General features: G+C 42.8%; 1 protein-coding gene across 8 annotated transcripts in view; it reads right to left on the bottom strand.

Moving 5' to 3' along the window:
- Nucleotides 1-19,887, bottom strand: part of gphna (gephyrin a) — a 136,542-nt gene that overhangs the window by 27,710 nt on the left and 88,945 nt on the right. For all 8 annotated transcript variants that reach the window (XM_052496640.1, XM_052496638.1, XM_052496635.1 and 5 more), the window contains 2 exons: nucleotides 8,321-8,363; nucleotides 8,028-8,165 (listed from right to left, as the gene is read on the bottom strand). In XM_052496640.1, coding sequence (XP_052352600.1) covers nucleotides 8,028-8,165; nucleotides 8,321-8,363 — 181 coding nt within the window. The remainder of the gene's footprint in view (nucleotides 1-8,027; nucleotides 8,166-8,320; nucleotides 8,364-19,887) is intronic.

Below are 19,887 nucleotides of genomic sequence, written 5' to 3'. Positions count from 1 at the left end.
TTTTTCAGTGGGGCGGTGTTGTTGTTTTTTCAGTGGGGCGGTGTGTTGTTTTTTCAGTGGGGGCGGTGTTGTTGTTTTTTTTTTCAGTGGGGTGGTTTGTTGTTTTTTCAGTGGGGCGGTGTGTTGTTTTTTCAGTGGGGCGGTGTGTTGTTTTTTCAGTGGGGCGGTGTGTTGTTTTTTCAGTGGGGGCATTGTTGTTTTTTCAGTGTTGTTTTTTCAGTGGGGCGGTGTGTTGTTTTTTCAGTTCGGCGGCATTGTTGTTTTTTCAGTGGGGCGGTGTGTTGTTTTTTTCAGTGGGGCGGTGTTGTTGTGTTGTTTTTTCAGTTGGGCGGTGTGTGGCATGGGCGGTGTGTTGTTTTTTCAGTGGGGGCGGTGTGTTGTTTTTTTTCAGTGGGGCGGTGTGTTGTTTTTTCAGTGGGGCGGTGTTGTTGTTTTTTCAGTTTTTTCAGTGGGGCGGTGTGTTGTTTTTTCAGTGGGGGGTGTGTGTTTTTTGTTTTTTTCAGTGGGGCGGTGTGTTGTTTTTTCAGTGGGGCGGTGTGTTGTTTTTTCAGTGGGGCGGTGTGTTGTTTTTTCAGTGGGGCGGTGTGTTGTTTTTTCAGTGGGGCGGTGTGTTGTTTTTTCAGTGGGGCGGTGTGTTGTTTTTTCAGTGGGGCGGTGTGTTGTTTTTTCAGTGGGGCGGTGTTGTTGTTTTTTCAGTTGGGCGGTGTGTTGTTGTTTTTTCAGTGGGGCGGTGTGTTGTTTTTTCAGTGGGGCGGTGTGTTGTTTTTTCAGTGGGGCGGTGTGTTGTTTTTTCAGTGGGGCGGTGTTGTTTTTGTGTTTTTTTTCGGTGGGGTGGTGGTGTTTTTTTGCTTTGTTTTCAGTAGAGTTGTCGAGTTGGAGAGGAGGGAGGCATGGCATCACCCATGACATCACTGACCTGTGTGATGCCAGGGTGGCAGGGAGGAGGAGGCATTAACATGATTGGCACCCAGGACCCCAGCCAAGGCTCTCCTCCCCTGCTTTGACGCTCCTCTTGTGGCAGAGATAAAGTAAGGGGGCTTTTTACAGCCACTCAGGGGCCAAACGGGCTTAACGGAGTCTGCTCCACTGAGGCCTGCCGGGGGCTGCGCAGGTTAGAGTCGGTTGTTGTAGATCATAGACGTGCTACATTTCCTCAACCACCCCCAATAGAGTGCCTTTGGAAGGTATTCAGACCCCTTGACTTTTTCCACATTTTGTTACTTTACAGCCATACTCTAAAACTGACTAAATAGATGTTTTCCCCCTCATCAATCTACATACAATACCCCATAATGACAGAAACAGGTTTTTAGAAACGGTAGCTAATTTATAAAACATAAAAAACTTAAATAGAACATTTACATAAGCATTCATACCCTCTACTCAACTTTGTTGAAGCACCTTTGACAGTGATTACAACACCGCCTCTTGGGTACGACGCTACAAGCTTGGCACACCTGTGTTTGGAGAGTTTCTCCCATTCTTCTCTGCAGATCTTCTCAAGCTCTATCGGGATGGATGGGGAGCATTGCTGCACAGCTATTTTCTCGTCTCTCCAGATATGTTCGATCAGGTTGAAGTCCAGGTTCTGGCTGGGTCTATCAAAGATATTCAGAGACTTGTCCTGAAGCCACGCCTGCATTGTCTAGGCTGTGTGCTTAGGGTCGTTGTCCTGTTGGAAGGTGAACCTTCGCCCCAGTCTGAGGTCCTGAGCGCTCTGGAGAAGGTATTCACCAAGGATCTCTATGTACATTGCTCCTTTCATCTTTCCCTCTATCCTGACTAGACTCCCAGTCCATGCTGCTGAAAAACATCCCCACAGCATGATGCCGCCACCACCATGCTTCACCATAGGGATGGTGCCAGGTCTCTACCAGATGTGACACTTGGCCTTCAGACCAAAGAGTTACATCTGGATTTCATCAGACCAGAGGGTCTTTAGGTGCCTTTTGGCAAACTCCAAGCGGGCTGTCATTTACTGAGGGGTGTCTTCCGTCTGGCCACTCTACAATAAAGGCCTGATTGGTGGAGTGCTACAGTGACGGTTGTCCTTCTGGAAGGTTCTCCCATCTCAACAGAGGAACTCTAGAGCTCTGTCAGAGTGACCATCAGGTTCTTGGTCACCTGCCTGACCAAGGGCTTCTACCTCGATTGCTCAGTTTGGCCGGGCTGCCAGCTCTAGGAAGTCTTGGTGGTTCCAAACTTCTTCCATTTAAGAATGACAGAGGCCACTCTGTTCTTGGGGACCTTCAATGCTACAGAAATGTTTTGGTACCCTTCCCCAGATCTGTGCCTCGATACAATCCTGTCTCGGAGCTCTACAGACAATTCCTTCAAACTCATGGCTTGGTTTTTGATCTGACATGCACTGTCAACTGTGGGACCTTTATATAGACAGGTGTGTGCCTTTTCAAGTCATGTCCAATCAATTGGATTTACCACAGGTGGACTCCAATCAAGTTGTAGAAACATCTCAAGGATGACCAAAGGAAACAAGATGCACCTGAACTAAATTTCAAGTCTCATTGCAAAGGGTCTGAATATTTATGTAATTACATAAAAAGCAGATACCTTTACATAATTTATTTTTAATACATTTGCTTTGTCATTTTGGGGTATTCTGTGTAGATTGCTGAGATTATTTATTTACTTAATACAATTTAGAATAAGGCTGTAACTCAACAAAATGTGGAAAAAGTTTAGGGGTCTGAATACTTTTCGAAGGCACTAGCCAGCCATACTGTAGCACTGTACACCCCCTTCCATAGACACAGAACAGAACACGTAGACACAGAACAGAACACATACACAGAACAGAGGCCACAGACACAGAATAGAAGCCACAGACACAGAACAGAAGCCACAGACACAGAACAGAAGCCACAGACACAGAACAGAAGCCACAGACACAGAACAGAAGCCACAGACACAGAACAGAAGCCACAGACACAGAACAGAAGCCACAGACACAGAACAGAAGCCACAGAACAGAAGCCGCAGACACAGAACAGAAGCCGCAGACACAGAACAGAAGCCGCAGACACAGAACAGAAGCCACAGACACAGAACAGAAGCCACAGACACAGAACAGAAGCCACAGACACAGAACAGAAGCCACAGAACAGAAGCCACAGAACAGAAGCCACAGAACAGAAGCCATATATATTCCCAACAGTAACACAGTTATGTATTGGTGATAATGTCCCCTGTTCTAGAGAGCCATGATAATGTTATGTATGGGTGATAATGTCCCCTGTTCTAGAGAGTCATGATAATGTTATGATAATGTTATGTATGGGTGATAATGTTCCCTCTTCTAGAGATCCATGATAATGTTATGTATGGGTGATAATGTTCCCTCTTCTAGAGATCCATGATAATGTTATGGGTGATAATGTGCCCTGTTCTAGAGAGTCATGATAATGTTATGTATGGGTGATAATGTGCCCTGTTCTAGAGAGTCATGATAATGTTATATATGGGTGATAATGTGCCCTGTTCTAGAGAGTCATGATAATGTTATGTATGATAACGTTCCCTATTCTAGAAAGCCTTTTTTTACTTTTATTTAACTAGGCAAGTCAGTTAAGAACAAATTCTTATTTACAATGACGACCTAAGAACAGTGGGTTTAACTGCCTGTTCAGGGGCAGAAAGACATATTTTTACCTTGTCAGCTCAGGGATTCGATCTAGCAACCTTTTGGTTACTAGTCCAATGCTCTAATCACTAGACTAATGCTATCTGAAGCTAGTTTACATACATCTATTTATGGTGTAAAATGTACTGTCAAGTATTTCTTCATAAACTACAGCTCACTTGGTGTAAACAAGCAGCCTAAGCACCTGACGTTGACCTATGTGAAGTCAATACCTGGACCATCGATGTGGGGTCTGGGGGACTCCCTTGCCCAAAGGTTTGGATGGCTAGCTACGTAACAATCAAGAGGTGTGTGCAATCAATAAACAATCAAGCCAACAAGAGATGAACAGGCAGGTAGGTAGGCAGGGACTCAGACAGACCGATAGACAGGGTGGAATGGAGAGCATCTGGGTCAGGTGGAACAGCTGTAGGAACAGAAACATCATGGGCTCACCACACATATGATAGAGACAGACAGACAGACAGCCAGACAGCACCACAGACAGCACCACAGACAGTGCCTTGCGAAAGTATTCGGCCCCCTTGAACTTTGCAACTTTTTGCCACATTTCAGGCTTCAAACATAAAGATATAAAACTGTATTTTTTTGTGAAGAATCAACAACAAATGGGACACAATCATGAAGTGGAACGACATTTATTGGATATTTCAAACTTTTTTAACGAATCAAAAACTGAACAATTGGGCGTGCAAAATTATTCAGCCCCCTTAAGTTAATACTTTGTAGCTCCACCTTTTGCTGCGATTACAGCTGTAAGTCGCTTGGGGTATGTCTCTATCAGTTTTGCACATCGAGAGACTGAAATTTTTTCCCATTCCTCCTTGCAAAACAGCTCGAGCTCAGTGAGGTTGGATGGAGAGGATTTGTGAACAGCAGTTTACAGTTCTTTCCACGGATTCAGGTCTGGACTTTGACTTGGCCATTCTAACACCTGGATATGTTTATTTTTGAACCATTCCATTGTAGATTTTGCTTTATGTTTTGGATCATTGTCTTGTTGGAAGACAAATCTCCGTCCCAGTCTCAGGTCTTTTGCAGACTCCATCAGGTTTTCTTCCAGAATGGTCCTGTATTTGGCTCCATCCATCTTCCCATCAATTTTAACCATCTTCCCTGTCCCTGCTGAAGAAAAGCAGGCCCAAACCATGATGCTGCCACCACCATGTTTGACAGTGGGGATGGTGTGTAAGGGTGATGAGCTGTGTTGCTTTTACGCCAAACATAACGTTTTGCATTGTTGCCAAAAAGTTCAATTTTGGTTTCATCTGACCAGAGCACCTTCTTCCACATGTTTGGTGTGTCTCCCAGGTGGCTTGTGGCAAACTTTAAACGACAGTTTTTATGGATATCTTTAAGAAATTGCTTTCTTCTTGCCACTCTTCCATAAAGGCCAGATTTGTGCAATATACGACTGATTGTTGTCCTATGGACAGAGTCTCCCACCTCAGCTGTAGATCTCTGCAGTTCATCCAGAGTGATCATGGGCCTCTTGGCTTGCATCTCTGATCAGTCTTCTCCTTGTATGAGCTGAAAGTTTAGAGGGACGGCCAGGTCTTGGTAGATTTGCAGTGGTCTGATACTCCTTCCATTTCAATATTATCGCTTGCACAGTGCTCCATGGGATGTTTAAAGCTTGGGAAATCTTTTTGTATCCAAATCCGGCTTTAAACTTCTTCACAACAGTATCTCGGACCTGCCTGATGTGTTCCTTGTTCTTCATGATGCTCTCTGCGCTTTTAACGGACCTCTGAGACTATCACAGTGCAGGTGCATTTATACGGAGACTTGATTACACACAGGTGGATTGTATTTATCATCATTAGTCATTTAGGTCAACATTGGATCATTCAGAGATCCTCACTGAACTTCTGGAGAGAGTTTGCTGCACTGAAAGTAAAGGGGCTGAATAATTTTGCACGCCCAATTTTTCAAGTTTGAAATATCCAATAAATGTCGTTCCACTTCATGATTGTGTCCCACTTGTTGATTCTTCACAAAAAAATACAGTTTTATATCTTTATGTTTGAAGCCTGAAATGTGGCAAAAGGTCGCAAAGTTCAAGGCGGCCGAATACTTTCGCAAGGCACTGTAACTACAGACATCCAGACAGACAGTACTACAGACTGATAGACAGACAGACAGACATTACTTCAGATTATACACAGACATACAGACACAGACATTACTTCAGATTATACATAGACAGACACAGACAGACAGCACCACAGACAGACAGACAGCACCACAGACAGACAGACAGCACCACAGACAGACAGCACCACAGACAGACAGACGGACAGACATTACTTCAGATTATACACAGACAGACAGACAGACAGACAGACAGACAGACAGACAGACAGACAGCACCACAGACAGACAGACAGCACCACAGACAGCACCACAGACCGACAGACAGCACCACAGACAGCACTAGACTGATAGACAGACATACAGACATAACTACAGACATCCAGAGAGACAGTACTACAGACAGACAGACAGACAGACAGACAGACAGACAGACAGACAGACAGACAGACAGACAGACAGACAGCACCACAGACAGCACCACAGACCGACAGACAGCACTAGACTGATAGACAGACATACAGACATCCAGAGAGACAGTACTACAGACTGATAGACATACAGACACACAGTACTACAGACTGATAGACATACAGACAGACATAACTACAGACTGACACACAGTGCGACAGACAGACAGACAGACATTACTTCAGATTATAGACAGACAGACAGACAGACAGACAGACAGACTGACAGACAGACAGACAGACAGACATACAGACAGACAGCACCACAGACAGACAGACAGACAGACAGCACCACAGACAGACAGACAGACAGACAGACAGACAGACAGACAGACAGACAGACAGACAGACAGACAGACAGACAGACAGACAGCACCACAGACAGCACCACAGACAGCACCACAGACAGACAGACAGCACCACAGACAGACAGACAGCACCACAGACAGACAGACAGCACTAGACTGATAGACAGACATACAGACATAACTACAGACACAGACAGACAGACAGACAGACTGATAGACAGACAGACAGACAGCACCACAGACAGCACCACAGACAGCACCACAGACAGACAGACAGCACCACAGACCGACAGACAGCACCACAAACAGACAGACAGCACTAGACTGATAGACAGACAGACATAACTACAGACATCCAGACAGACAGTACTACAGACATAGACAGACAGACAGACAGACGGACAGACATTACTTCAGATTATACACAGACATACAGACAGACACAGACAGACAGACATTACAGACAGACAGACAGACAGACAGACAGACAGACAGACAGCACCACAGACAGCCAGACAGCCAGACAGCACCACAGACAGCACCACAGACCGACAGACAGCACCACAGACCGACAGACAGCACTAGACTGATAGACAGACATAACTACAGACATCCAGACAGACACACAGACAGAGCGACAGACAGACAGAGCGACAGACAGACAGAGCGACAGACAGACAGAGCGACAGAGCGACAGACAGAACGACAGACAGACAGACAGACAGACAGACAGACAGACAGACAGACAGACAGACAGACAGCACCACAGACAGCCAGACAGCCAGACAGCACCACAGACAGCACCACAGACCGACAGACAGCACCACAGACCGACAGACAGCACTAGACTGATAGACAGACATAACTACAGACATCCAGACAGACAGTACTACAGACTGATAGACAGACAGACAGACATAACGACAGACAGACATAACGACAGACAGATACACAGACAGAGCGACAGACAGACAGAGCGACAGAGCGACAGACAGACAGAACGACAGACAGACAGAACGACAGACAGAACGACAGACAGACAGAGCGACAGAACCACAGACAGCACCACAGACAGCCAGACAGCACCACAGACCGACAGACAGCACTAGACTGATAGACAGACATACAGACATAACTACAGACATCCAGACAGACAGTACTACAGACTGATAGACATACAGACACACAGTGCGACAGACAGACAGACAGACAGACAGACAGACAGACAGACAGACAGACAGACAGACAGACAGACAGACAGACAGACAGACAGACAGACCGACAGTACTATAGACCGACAGTACTACAGACAGACAGTACTACAGACAGTAGTGAAGGCCCAGTGTGCGGTATGACTGATGTTAGGGGGTGGAAAGGAAGGCGTGTCCAGTGATGCAGGTATGACTGAGCTTCCTGTCCGTCTGTTTGTCTGTCTGCCTCTCTGTCCCTCCGTCTGTCTCTCAGTCAGTCAGTCAGCCTATCTTTCTGACCCACCTCTGTAGTTGATGATCTCGGTGCCGAGCACAGGGGTCATCTCCAGTACAGTGATGAAGGCCTTATCCATGGAGGTGAGGGGGAAGGGAGACATGCGGTGCCGGCGAGCCACCTTGGTGATGTCCACTGCACTGTGACCTGATGGACAGAGTGAGAGAGAGAAAGACAGGAGGAGTGTGACGGAGAGAATACGTGTCTTTCACATCCACACAAACACGCATGTGAGCGTACACACATACTCTCACTCTCTCTCTCACACAGCCACAGAGAAAACTCTCAATAAAATAACTTACTAGCTCTCAGGATGTTCTCTTTGCTGCCACACCGTGACTGAACCTACAGACAGATAGATAAAGAGAAAGAAGAAATGGAGTAAGACGAGAGAAAGACATGGTTGAGGTGAAACCACAATAGATCCAATCATTCTGGCTCCAACAGATTGGAATGGTCATCTACACATCCAGCTACTAATGCTACTAATGCAGAACATAAAGACAACCACAATCAAACAATCTTCAGAACATGAATGGCAATTAATAATAGATAAGATGAGGATCTCAAGCCAAGGATAGTGGTTTAGTGTGGCCGAGCAGAGCATGTGTATGGGGTAGGAGGAAGCGAGGTGGGGATGGCGGGGTTAGATCCCAGGGTAGGGCGGGGTTAGATCCCAGGGTAGGGTGGGGTTAGATCCCAGGGTTTCAGGCTTGGCTTACAGTTGGTTTTGGAGGTGTTCGCTTCACATCTCAGTAGTAAGGCTGTCCTAATTAATTTATGTAAGGCTGTCCTAATTTATGTAAGACTGTCCTAATCCATGTGCCACTGTCCCCATAGGCCAGTAGCATATAACACTGCAGTATTATTTATTTACCTTTATTTAACTAGGCAAGTCAGTTAAGAACAAATTCTTATTTTCAATGACGGCCGAGGAACAGTGAGTTAACTGCCTTGTTCAGGGGCAGAACGACCAATTTTTTTTACCTTGTCAGTTCAGGGATTCGATCTAGCAACCTTTCGGTTACTAGTCCAACGCTCTGACCACTAGGCTACCTGCCGCCCCAAAGTATGTAGGAACCCCTAGCTGGAACCTCGGACACCCAATGCCCCTGGCCTAGAGGACAGTGGCACATGGGCTAGCTAGGGTCTGGTGCAACAGACCGTATGAGATCCTCTCTACGACAGTACATACAGTATGACCAAGATCAAACAACCAACTAACCAACCACAAATCAAAAAGGACCAGCACTACTGACACACCAACAGTCAGAAACAGAAATACACTGCATCTAAAAGGAGAAAAGAACAGAGGATAGACTGCATCTAAAAGGAGAAAAGAACAGAGGATAGACTGCATCTAAAAGGAGAAAAGAACAGAGGATACACTGCATCTAAATGGAGAAAAGAACAGAGGATACACTGCATCTAAAAGGAGAAAAGAACAGAGGATAGACTGCATCTAAAAGGAGAAAAGAACAGAGGATAGACTGCATCTAAAAGGAGAAAAGAACAGAGGATACACTGCATCTAAATGGAGAAAAGAACAGAGGATACACTGCATCTAAATGGAGAAAAGAACAGAGGATAGAAATATCTAAAAGGAGAAAAGAACAGAGGATACACTGCATCTAAATGGAGAAAAGAACAGAGGATAGACTGCATCTAAATGGAGAAAGGAACAGAGGATACACTGCATCTAAATGGAGAAAAGAACAGAGGATACACTGCATCTAAATGGAGAAAAGAACAGAGGATAGACTGCATCTAAAAGGAGAAAAGAACAGAGGATACACTGCATCTAAATGGAGAAAAGAACAGAGGATACACTGCATCTAAATGGAGAAAAGAAAGAACACTGAGGAACAAAGGATACACTGCATCTAAAAGGAGAAAAGAACAGAGGATACACTGCATCTAAAAGGAGAAAAGAACAGAGGATAGACTGCATCTAAATGGAGAAAAGAACAGAGGATACACTGCATCTAAATGGAGAAAAGAACAGAGGATACACTGCATCTAAAAGGAGAAAAGAACAGAGGATACACTGCATCTAAATGGAGAAAAGAACAGAGGATACACTGCATCTAAATGGAGAAAAGAACAGAGGATACACTGCATCTAAATGGAGAAAAGAACAGAGGATACACTGCATCTAAATGGAGAAAAGAACAGAGGATACACTGCATCTAAATGGAGAAAAGAACAGAGGATAGACTGCATCTAAATGGAGAAAAGAACGGAGGATACACCGCATCTAAATGGAGAAAAGAACAGAGGATACACTGCATCTAAATGGAGAAAAGAACAGAGGATACACTGCATCTAAATGGAGAAAAGAACAGAGGATACACTGCATCTAAATGGAGAAAAGAACAGAGGATGGACTGCATCTAAATGGAGAAAAGAACAGAGGATACACTGCATCTAAATGGAGAAAAGAACAGAGGATGGACTGCATCTAAATGGAGAAAAGAACAGAGGATGGACTGCATCTAAATGGAGAAAAGAACGGAGGATACACTGCATCTAAATGGAGAAAAGAACAGAGGATGGACTGCATCTAAAAGGAGAAAAGAACAGAGGATACACCTGCATCTAAATGGAGAAAAGAACAGAGGATGGACTGCATCTAAAAGGAGAAAAGAACAGAGGATACACTGCATCTAAATGGAGAAAAGAACAGAGGATGGACTGCATCTAAATGGAGAAAAGAACAGAGGATACACTGCATCTAAATGGAGAAAAGAACAGAGGATGGACTGCATCTAAATGGAGAAAAGAACAGAGGATACACCGCATCTAAATGGAGAAAAGAACAGAGGATGGACTGCATCTAAAAGGAGAAAAGAACAGAGGATACACTGCATCTAAATGGAGAAAAGAACAGAGGATAGACTACATCTAAATGGAGAAAAGAACAGAGGATACACTGCATCTAAATGGAGAAAAGAACAGAGGATAGACTACATCTAAATGGAGAAAAGAACAGAGGATAGACTACATCTAAATGGAGAAAAGAACAGAGGATACACTGCATCTAAATGGAGAAAAGAACAGAGGATACACTGCATCTAAATGGAGAAAAGAACAGAGGATACACTGCATCTAAATGGAGAAAAGAACGGAGGATACACTGCATCTAAATGGAGAAAAGAACAGAGGATGGACTGCATCTAAAAGGAGAAAAGAACAGAGGATACACTGCATCTAAATGGAGAAAAGAACAGAGGATAGACTACATCTAAATGGAGAAAAGAACAGAGGATACACTGCATCTAAATGGAGAAAAGAACAGAGGATACACTGCATCTAAATGGAGAAAAGAACAGAGGATACACTGCATCTAAATGGAGAAAAGAACAGAGGATAACACTGCATCTAAATGGAGAAAAGAACGGAGGATACACTGCATCTAAATGGAGAAAAGAACAGAGGATGGACTGCATCTAAATGGAGAAAAGAACAGAGGATACACTGCATCTAAATGGAGAAAATAACAGAGGATAGACTACATCTAAATGGAGAAAAGAACAGAGGATACACTGCATCTAAATGGAGAAAAGAACAGAGGATACACTGCATCTAAATGGAGAAAAGAACAGAGGATACACTGCATCTAAATGGAGAAAAGAACAGAAGATACACTGCATCTAAATGGAGAAAAGACAGAGGACGGAAGATACACACTAAATGAACATCTAAAAGGAGAAAAGAACAGAGGATACACTGCATCTCCCTAAATGGAGAAAAGAACAGAGGATAGACTGCATCTAAATGGAGAAAAGAACAGAGGATACACTGCATCTAAATGGAGAAAAGAACAGAGGATACACTGCATCTAAATGGAGAAAAGAACAGAGGATACACTGCATCTAAATGGAGAAAAGAACAGAGGATACACTGCATCTAAATGGAGAAAAGAACAGAGGATACACTGCATCTAAAAGGAGAAAAGAACGGAGGATACACTGCATCTAAATGGAGAAAAGAACAAATGATACACTGCATCTAAATGGAGATCTAAAGAACAGAGGATACACTGCATCTAAATGGAGAAAAGAACAGAGGATACACTGCATCTAAATGGAGAAAAGAACAGAGGATACACTGCATCTAAATGGAGAAAAGAACAGAGGATACACTGCATCTAAATGGAGAAAAGAACAGAGGATACACTGCATCTAAATGGAGAAAAGAACAGAGGATAGACTGCATCTAAATGGAGAAAAGAACAGAGGATACACTGCATCTAAATGGAGAAAAGAACAGAGGATACACTGCATCTAAATGGAGAAAAGAACAGAGGATACACTGCATCTAAATGGAGAAAAGAACAGAGGATACACTGCATCTAAATGGAGAAAAGAACAGAGGATACACTGCATCTAAATGGAGAAAAGAACAGAGGATACACTGCATCTAAATGGAGAAAAGAACAGAGGATACACTGCATCTAAAAGGAGAAAAGAACAGAGGATACACTGCATCTAAATGGAGAAAAGAACGGAAGATACACTGCATCTAAATGGAGAAAAGAACAGAGGATACACTGCATCTAAATGGAGAAAAGAACAGAGGATACACTGCATCTAAATGGAGAAAAGAACAGAGCATACACTGCATCTAAATGGAGAAAAGAACAGAGGATAGACTGCATCTAAAAGGAGAAAAGAACAGAGGATACACTGCATCTAAATGGAGAAAAGAACAGAGGATACACTGCATCTAAATGGAGAAAAGACAGAGGATAACTAAATGGAGAAAAGAACAGAGGATACACTGCATCTAAATGGAGAAAAGAACAGAGGATACACTGCATCTAAATGGAGTTAAAAGAAAGAGGAACAGCAGGTTTCTTCTAAATAGGAGCTTTTAAATTGTTTGCTGTTTGGGTTTTTTAGAACACTTTGAAACTGCATCTAAATGGAGAAAAGAACAGAGGATACACTGCATCTAAATGGAGAAAAGAACAGAGGATACACTGCATCTAAATGGAGAAAAGAACAGAGGATACACTGCATCTAAATGGAGAAAAGAACAGAGGATACACTGCATCTAAATGGAGAAAAGAACAGAGGATACACTGCATCTAAATGAGGAGAAAAGAACAGAGGATACCACTGGTCATGAACATTTAAATGGATGTTCTGTTATAAAGAACAGAGGATACACTGCGGAGGATCTAAATGCCCCAGGACCTGACAAAGTCCAACAGAGGATAACCACTGCATCTGAAAATGGAGAAAAGAACAGCCCGGATACTAGGGACTGCCATCTTTTAAATGGAGAAAAGAACAGAAGGATACACTGCATCTAAATGGAGAAAAGAACAGAGGATACACTGCATCTAAATGGAGAAAAGAACAGAGGATACACTGCATCTAAATGGAGAAAATAACAGAGGATACACTGCATCTAAATGGAGAAAAGAACAGAGGATACACTGCATCTAAATGGAGAAAAGAACAGAGGATACACTGCATCTAAATGGAGAAAAGAACAGAGGATACACTGCATCTAAATGGAGAAAAGAACAGAGGAAGATACCATGCTGTCATCTAAAATCTTGGAGTTATAAAGAACAGAGGATACACTGCATCTAAACCGTGCCCCAGGACCTGAAAAGTCCAACGGAAGATACACTGCATCTAAATGGAGTTATAAAGAACAGAGGATACCCCACTGCATCTAAGGTTTTGGAGAAAACCTGCAACTGTTTGGGAGTTTCTGACAGCACTGCATCTAAAAGGGAAAAAAGAACAGAAAAGGATACTAAATGGAGAAAAGAACAGAGGATACACTGCATCTAAATGGAGAAAAGAACAGAGGATATACATCTAAATGGAGAAAAGAACAGAGGATCTAAAAGGAGAAAAGAACAGAGGATACACTGCATCTCATTTGAAATGGAGAAAAGAACAGAGGATACACTGCATCTAAATGGAGAAAAGAACAGAGGATACATTTGAACATCTTGGTCATGTTCTGTTATAATCTCTACCCGGCACAGCCAGAAGAGGACTGGCCCCCACATAGCCCGGTTCCTCTCTAGGTTTCTTCCTAGGTTTTGGCCTTTCTAGGGAGTTTTCCTAGCCACCGTGCTTAGCTACACCTGCATTGTTTGCCGTTTTTAGGCTGGGTTTCTTACAGCACTTTGAGATATCATTGATTATGAAGGGCTATATAAATAAATTTGATTTGATCTAAATAAGATACACTGCATTAAATTACTGCATCTAAATCTGGCACTTGGAGAAAAGAACAGATATCAGCGGCACATTGTTTGCTGTTTGTTTTTACTGTTCTGCTGGGTCGACCATTTATGAACATTTGAACATCTTGGTCATGTTCTGTTATAATCTCTACCCGGCACAGCCAGAAGAGGACTGGATAGCCCGGTTCCTCTCTAGGTTTCTTCCTAGGTTTTGGCCTTTCTAGGGAGTTTTTCCTAGCCACCGTGCTTTTACACCTGCATTGTTTGCTGTTTGGGTTTTTAGGCTGGGTTTCTGTACAGCACTTTGAGATATCAGCTGATCTAAATGGAGAAAAGAACGGAAGATACACTGCATCTAAATGGAGAAAAGAACAGAGGATACACTGCATCTAAATGGAGAAAAGAACGGATAACTGCATCTAAATACACTGCATCTAAATGGAGAAAAGAACAGAGGATACACTGCATCTAAATGGAGAAAAGAACAGAGGATACACTGCATCTAAATGGAGAAAAGAACAGAGGAAGATACCACTGCATCTAAATGGAGTTATAAAGAACAGAAGAGGATACACATATGCATCTAAATGGACCTGACATGAAGTCCACCTGACAGTTTCAACTGTTCTGATACCATGCTGGTCATTTATGAACATTTAAATGGTCAGTTATAAAGAACAGAGGATACACTGCTATATAGCCAAAATTGTTTGCTGTTTGGGAGTACAACTTTGAGATAAGCTGATAGGATTTATTTACTGCATCTAAATGGAGATACAAAAGAACAGAGGATACACTGCATCTAAATGGAGAAAAGAACAGAGGATACACTGCATCTAAATGGAGAAAAGAACAGAGGATACACTGCATCTAAATGGAGAAAAGAACAGAGGATAACCTGCATCTAAATGGAGAAAAGAACTGTGCTGCTGCTCCAGTTTCAACTTTCTTATTATTTTCATGTTGGTCATTTATGAACATTTGAACTCGGAGGATACACTGCATCTAAAAGGAAAAAAGAACAGAGGATACACTGCATCTAAATGGAGAAAAGAACAGAGGATAGACTACATCTAAATGGAGAAAAGAACAGAGGCTATATAAATAAACTGCATCTAAATGGAGAAAAGAACAGAAGATACACTGCATCTAAATGGAGAAAAGAACAGAGGATACACTGCATCTAAATGGAGAAAAGAACAGAGGATACACTGCATCTAAATGGAGAAAAGAACAGAGGATACACTGCATCTAAATGGAGAAAAGAACAGAGGATATACTGCATCTAAATGGAGAAAAGAACAGAGGATACACTGCATCTAAATGGAGAAAAGAACAGAGGATACACTGCACTATTATTCAACCATGCTGGTCATTTATGAACATTTGAACATCTTGGCCATGTTCTGTTATAATCTCCACCCGGCACAGCCAGAAGAGGACTGGCCACCCCACATATGCTCTCTCTAATTCTCTCTTTCTTTCTCTCTCTCGGAGGACCTGAGCCCTAGGACCGTGCCCCAGGACTACCTGACATGATGGCTCCTTGCTGTCCCCAGTCCACCTGACTGTGCTGCTGCTCCAGTTTCAACTGTTCTGCCTTATTATTATTCGACCATGCTGGTCATTTATGAACATTTGAACATCTTGGTCATGTTCTGTTATAATCTCTACCCGGCACAGCCAGAAGAGGACTGGCCACCCCACATAGCCCGGTTCCTCTCTAGGTTTCTTCCTAGGTTTTGGCCTTTCTAGGGAGTTTTTCCTAGCCACCGTGCTTTTACACCTGCATTGTTTGCTGTTTGGGTTTTTAGGCTGGGTTTCTGTACAGCACTTTGAGATATCAGCTGATGTACGAAGGGCTATATAAATAAATTTGATTTGATTTGATTTGATCTAAATGGAGAAAAGAACGGAAGATACACTGCATCTAAATGGAGAAAAGAACAGAGGATACACTGCATCTAAATGGAGAAAAGAACAGAGGATACACTGCATCTAAATGGAGAAAAGAACAGAGGATACACTGCATCTAAATGGAGAAAAGAACAGAGGATATACTGCATCTAAATGGAGAAAAGAACAGAGGATATACTGCATCTAAATGGAGAAAAGAACAGAGGATACACTGCATCTAAATGGAGAAAAGAACAGAGGATACACTGCAGAACAGAGGATCATAAATGGAGAAAAGAACAGAGGATACACTGCATCCAAATGGAGAAAAGAACAGAGGATACACTGCATCTAAATGGAGAAAAGAACAGAGGATACACTGCATCTAAATGGAGTACAAAGAACAGATGGACTGCATATAAATACACTGCATCTAAATGGAGAAAAGAACAGAGGATACACTGCATCTAAATGGAAAAGAAAAGAACATCTAAATGGATAGAACAGAGGATACACTGCATCTAAATGGAGAAAAGAACAGAGGATACACTGCATATAAATGGAGAAAAGAACATAGGATATACTGCATCTAAATGGAGAAAAGAACAGAGGATACACTGCATCTAAATGGAGAAAAGAACAGAGGAATCTAAATGGAGAAAAGAACAGAGCCATGTTCTGTTATAATCTCCACCCGGCACAGCCAGAAGAGGACTGGCCACCCCACATATGCTCTCTCTAATTCTCTCTTTCTTTCTCTCTCTCGGAGGACCTGAGCCCTAGGACCGTGCCCCAGGACTACCTGACATGATGGCTCCTTGCTGTCCCCAGTCCACCTGACTGTGCTGCTGCTCCAGTTTCAACTGTTCTGCCTTATTATTATTCGACCATGCTGGTCATTTATGATACACTGCATCTAAATGGAGAAAAGAACAGAGGATAACCTGCATCTGAATGGAGAAAAGAACGGAGGATACACTGCATCTAAAAGGAAAAAAGAACAGAGGATACACTGCATCTAAATGGAGAAAAGAACAGAGGATACAGACTACATCTAAATGGAGAAAAGAACAGAGGATACACTGCATCTAAATGGAGAAAAGAACAGAGGATACACTGCATCTAAAAGGAGAAAAGAACGGAGGATACACTGCATCTAAATGGAGAAAAGAACAGAGGATACACTGCATCTAAAAGGAGAAAAGAACAGAGGATAGACTGCATCTAAAAGGAGAAAAGAACAGAGGATACACTGCATCTAAATGGAGAAAAGAACAGAGGATACACTGCATCTAAAAGGAGAAAAGAACAGAGGATACACTGCACTATTATTCAACCATGCTGGTCATTTATGAACATTTGAACATCTTGGCCATGTTCTGTTATAATCTCCACCCGGCACAGCCAGAAGAGGACTGGCCACCCCACATATGCTCTCTCTAATTCTCTCTTTCTTTCTCTCTCTCGGAGGACCTGAGCCCTAGGACCGTGCCCCAGGACTACCTGACATGATGGCTCCTTGCTGTCCCCAGTCCACCTGACTGTGCTGCTGCTCCAGTTTCAACTGTTCTGCCTTATTATTATTCGACCATGCTGGTCATTTATGAACATTTGAACATCTTGGTCATGTTCTGTTATAATCTCTACCCGGCACAGCCAGAAGAGGACTGGCCACCCCACATAGCCCGGTTCCTCTCTAGGTTTCTTCCTAGGTTTTGGCCTTTCTAGGGAGTTTTTCCTAGCCACCGTGCTTTTACACCTGCATTGTTTGCTGTTTGGGTTTTTAGGCTGGGTTTCTGTACAGCACTTTGAGATATCAGCTGATGTACGAAGGGCTATATAAATAAATTTGATTTGATTTGATTTGATCTAAATGGAGAAAAGAACTAAATGGAGAAAAGAACAGAGGATACACTGCATCTAAATGGAGAAAAGAACAGAGGATACACTGCATCTAAATGGAGAAAAGAACAGAGGATACACTGCATCTAAATGGAGAAAAGAACAGAGGATATACTGCATCTAAATGGAGAAAAGAACAGAGGATATACTGCATCTAAATGGAGAAAAGAACAGAGGATACACTGCATCTAAATGGAGAAAAGAACAGAGGATACACTGCATCTAAATGGAGAAAAGAACAGAGGATACACTGCATCCAAATGGAGAAAAGAACAGAGGATACACTGCATCCAAATGGAGAAAAGAACAGAGGATACACTGCATCTAAATGGAGAAAAGAACAGAGGATACACTGCATCTAAATGGAGAAAAGAACAGAGGATACACAGAGGATACACTGCATCTAAATGGAGAAAAGAACAGAGGATACATCAAATGGAGAAAAGAACAGAGGATACACTGCATCTAAATGGAGAAAAGAACAGAGGATAGACTGCATCTAAATGGAGAAAAGAACAGAGGATACACTGCATCTAAATGGAGAAAAGAACAGAGGATACACTGCATCTAAATGGGAGAAAAGAATCTAAATGGAGAAAAGAACAGAGGATACACTGCATCTAAATGGAGAAAAGAACAGAGGATACACTGCATCTAAATGGAGAAAAGAACAGAGGATACACTGCATCTAAATGGAGAAAAGAACAGAGGATACACTGCATCTAAATGGAGAAAAGAACGGAGTATGAGCAGAGAGAAAAAGACGACTAGAGAACTGACTGGAACATCTCCAGAATCCACCAGCACACCATACAGCTTCTCAAAGGAGAACATGTATGTTACAAGAATACATAGAATGCAACTGAAAGAGTGAGTGATAGATTGAGAGACAGATAGAGGGAGGGAGAGGTCATAGGTCCTGCTATGGCCTCTGTGGTCATTGTTGAGCCCCATCCTCGAGTGGAGCTACAGTACAGTAACGTATGGACAGAACAGCACAGAGTCAAGAGGTTTACAACAGACAGACAGAGGAATGCTAGGAGACAGTAGAATAACTAGAAGTTATCAACATGAGCATTTTAATAGGTAACCCACCACCGTTGAATGAAACAAAGATCTATGACTGGACAAGAGGTCGTTGAGAAGTGAACAGCTGTACCAGAGGTCAAAAGCGAGGTAGGGGATGAAGTGAAGAAAAGAACGAGAGAATACAGAATGAAGTGGACTCTGGGAAAAGGAGAACGGATCAACAGCAGCTGGCATGATGTAGTGTAACAGTGTTACTGAGCTTAACACAGATGAACAGTACCACATTGAGCAGTTCTGACCCGGGTGGTAGTGGGTATATCTAGTATACTGAAAAAAAGTCAAAACGCAAGACAAATATTTTAGTGATTTAGTGTTCATATGAGGAAATTAGTCAATTTAAATAAATGAATTAGGACCAAATCTATGGATGTCACATGACTGGGAATACAGATATGCTTCTGTTGGTCACAGATACCTTAATAAAAAGGTAGAGGTGTGGATCAGAAAACCATTCAGTATCTGGGAACTGGAAACCGCTGCTGCACGCGTCGACCCAGAGCATCCCAAACATGCTCAGTGGGTGACATGTCTGCTGAGTATGTATACCATGGAAGAACTGGGACATGTCGACCCAGAGCATCCCAAACATGCTCAGTGGGTGACATGTCTGCTGAGTATGTATACCATGGAAGAACTGGGACATGTCGACCCAGAGCATCCCAAACATGCTCAGTGGGTGACATGTCTGCTGAGTATGTATACCATGGAAGAACTGGGACATGTCGACCCAGAGCATCCCAAACATGCTCAGTGGGTGACATGTCT

This window comes from Oncorhynchus keta, chromosome 35 (genome assembly GCF_023373465.1).
Source record: "Oncorhynchus keta strain PuntledgeMale-10-30-2019 chromosome 35, Oket_V2, whole genome shotgun sequence".
In the NCBI taxonomy this organism is placed as follows: Eukaryota; Metazoa; Chordata; class Actinopteri; order Salmoniformes; family Salmonidae; genus Oncorhynchus; species Oncorhynchus keta.
Note: the sequence above shows the minus strand (reverse complement) of the source record. Positions and strands in the feature narration are given on the sequence as shown.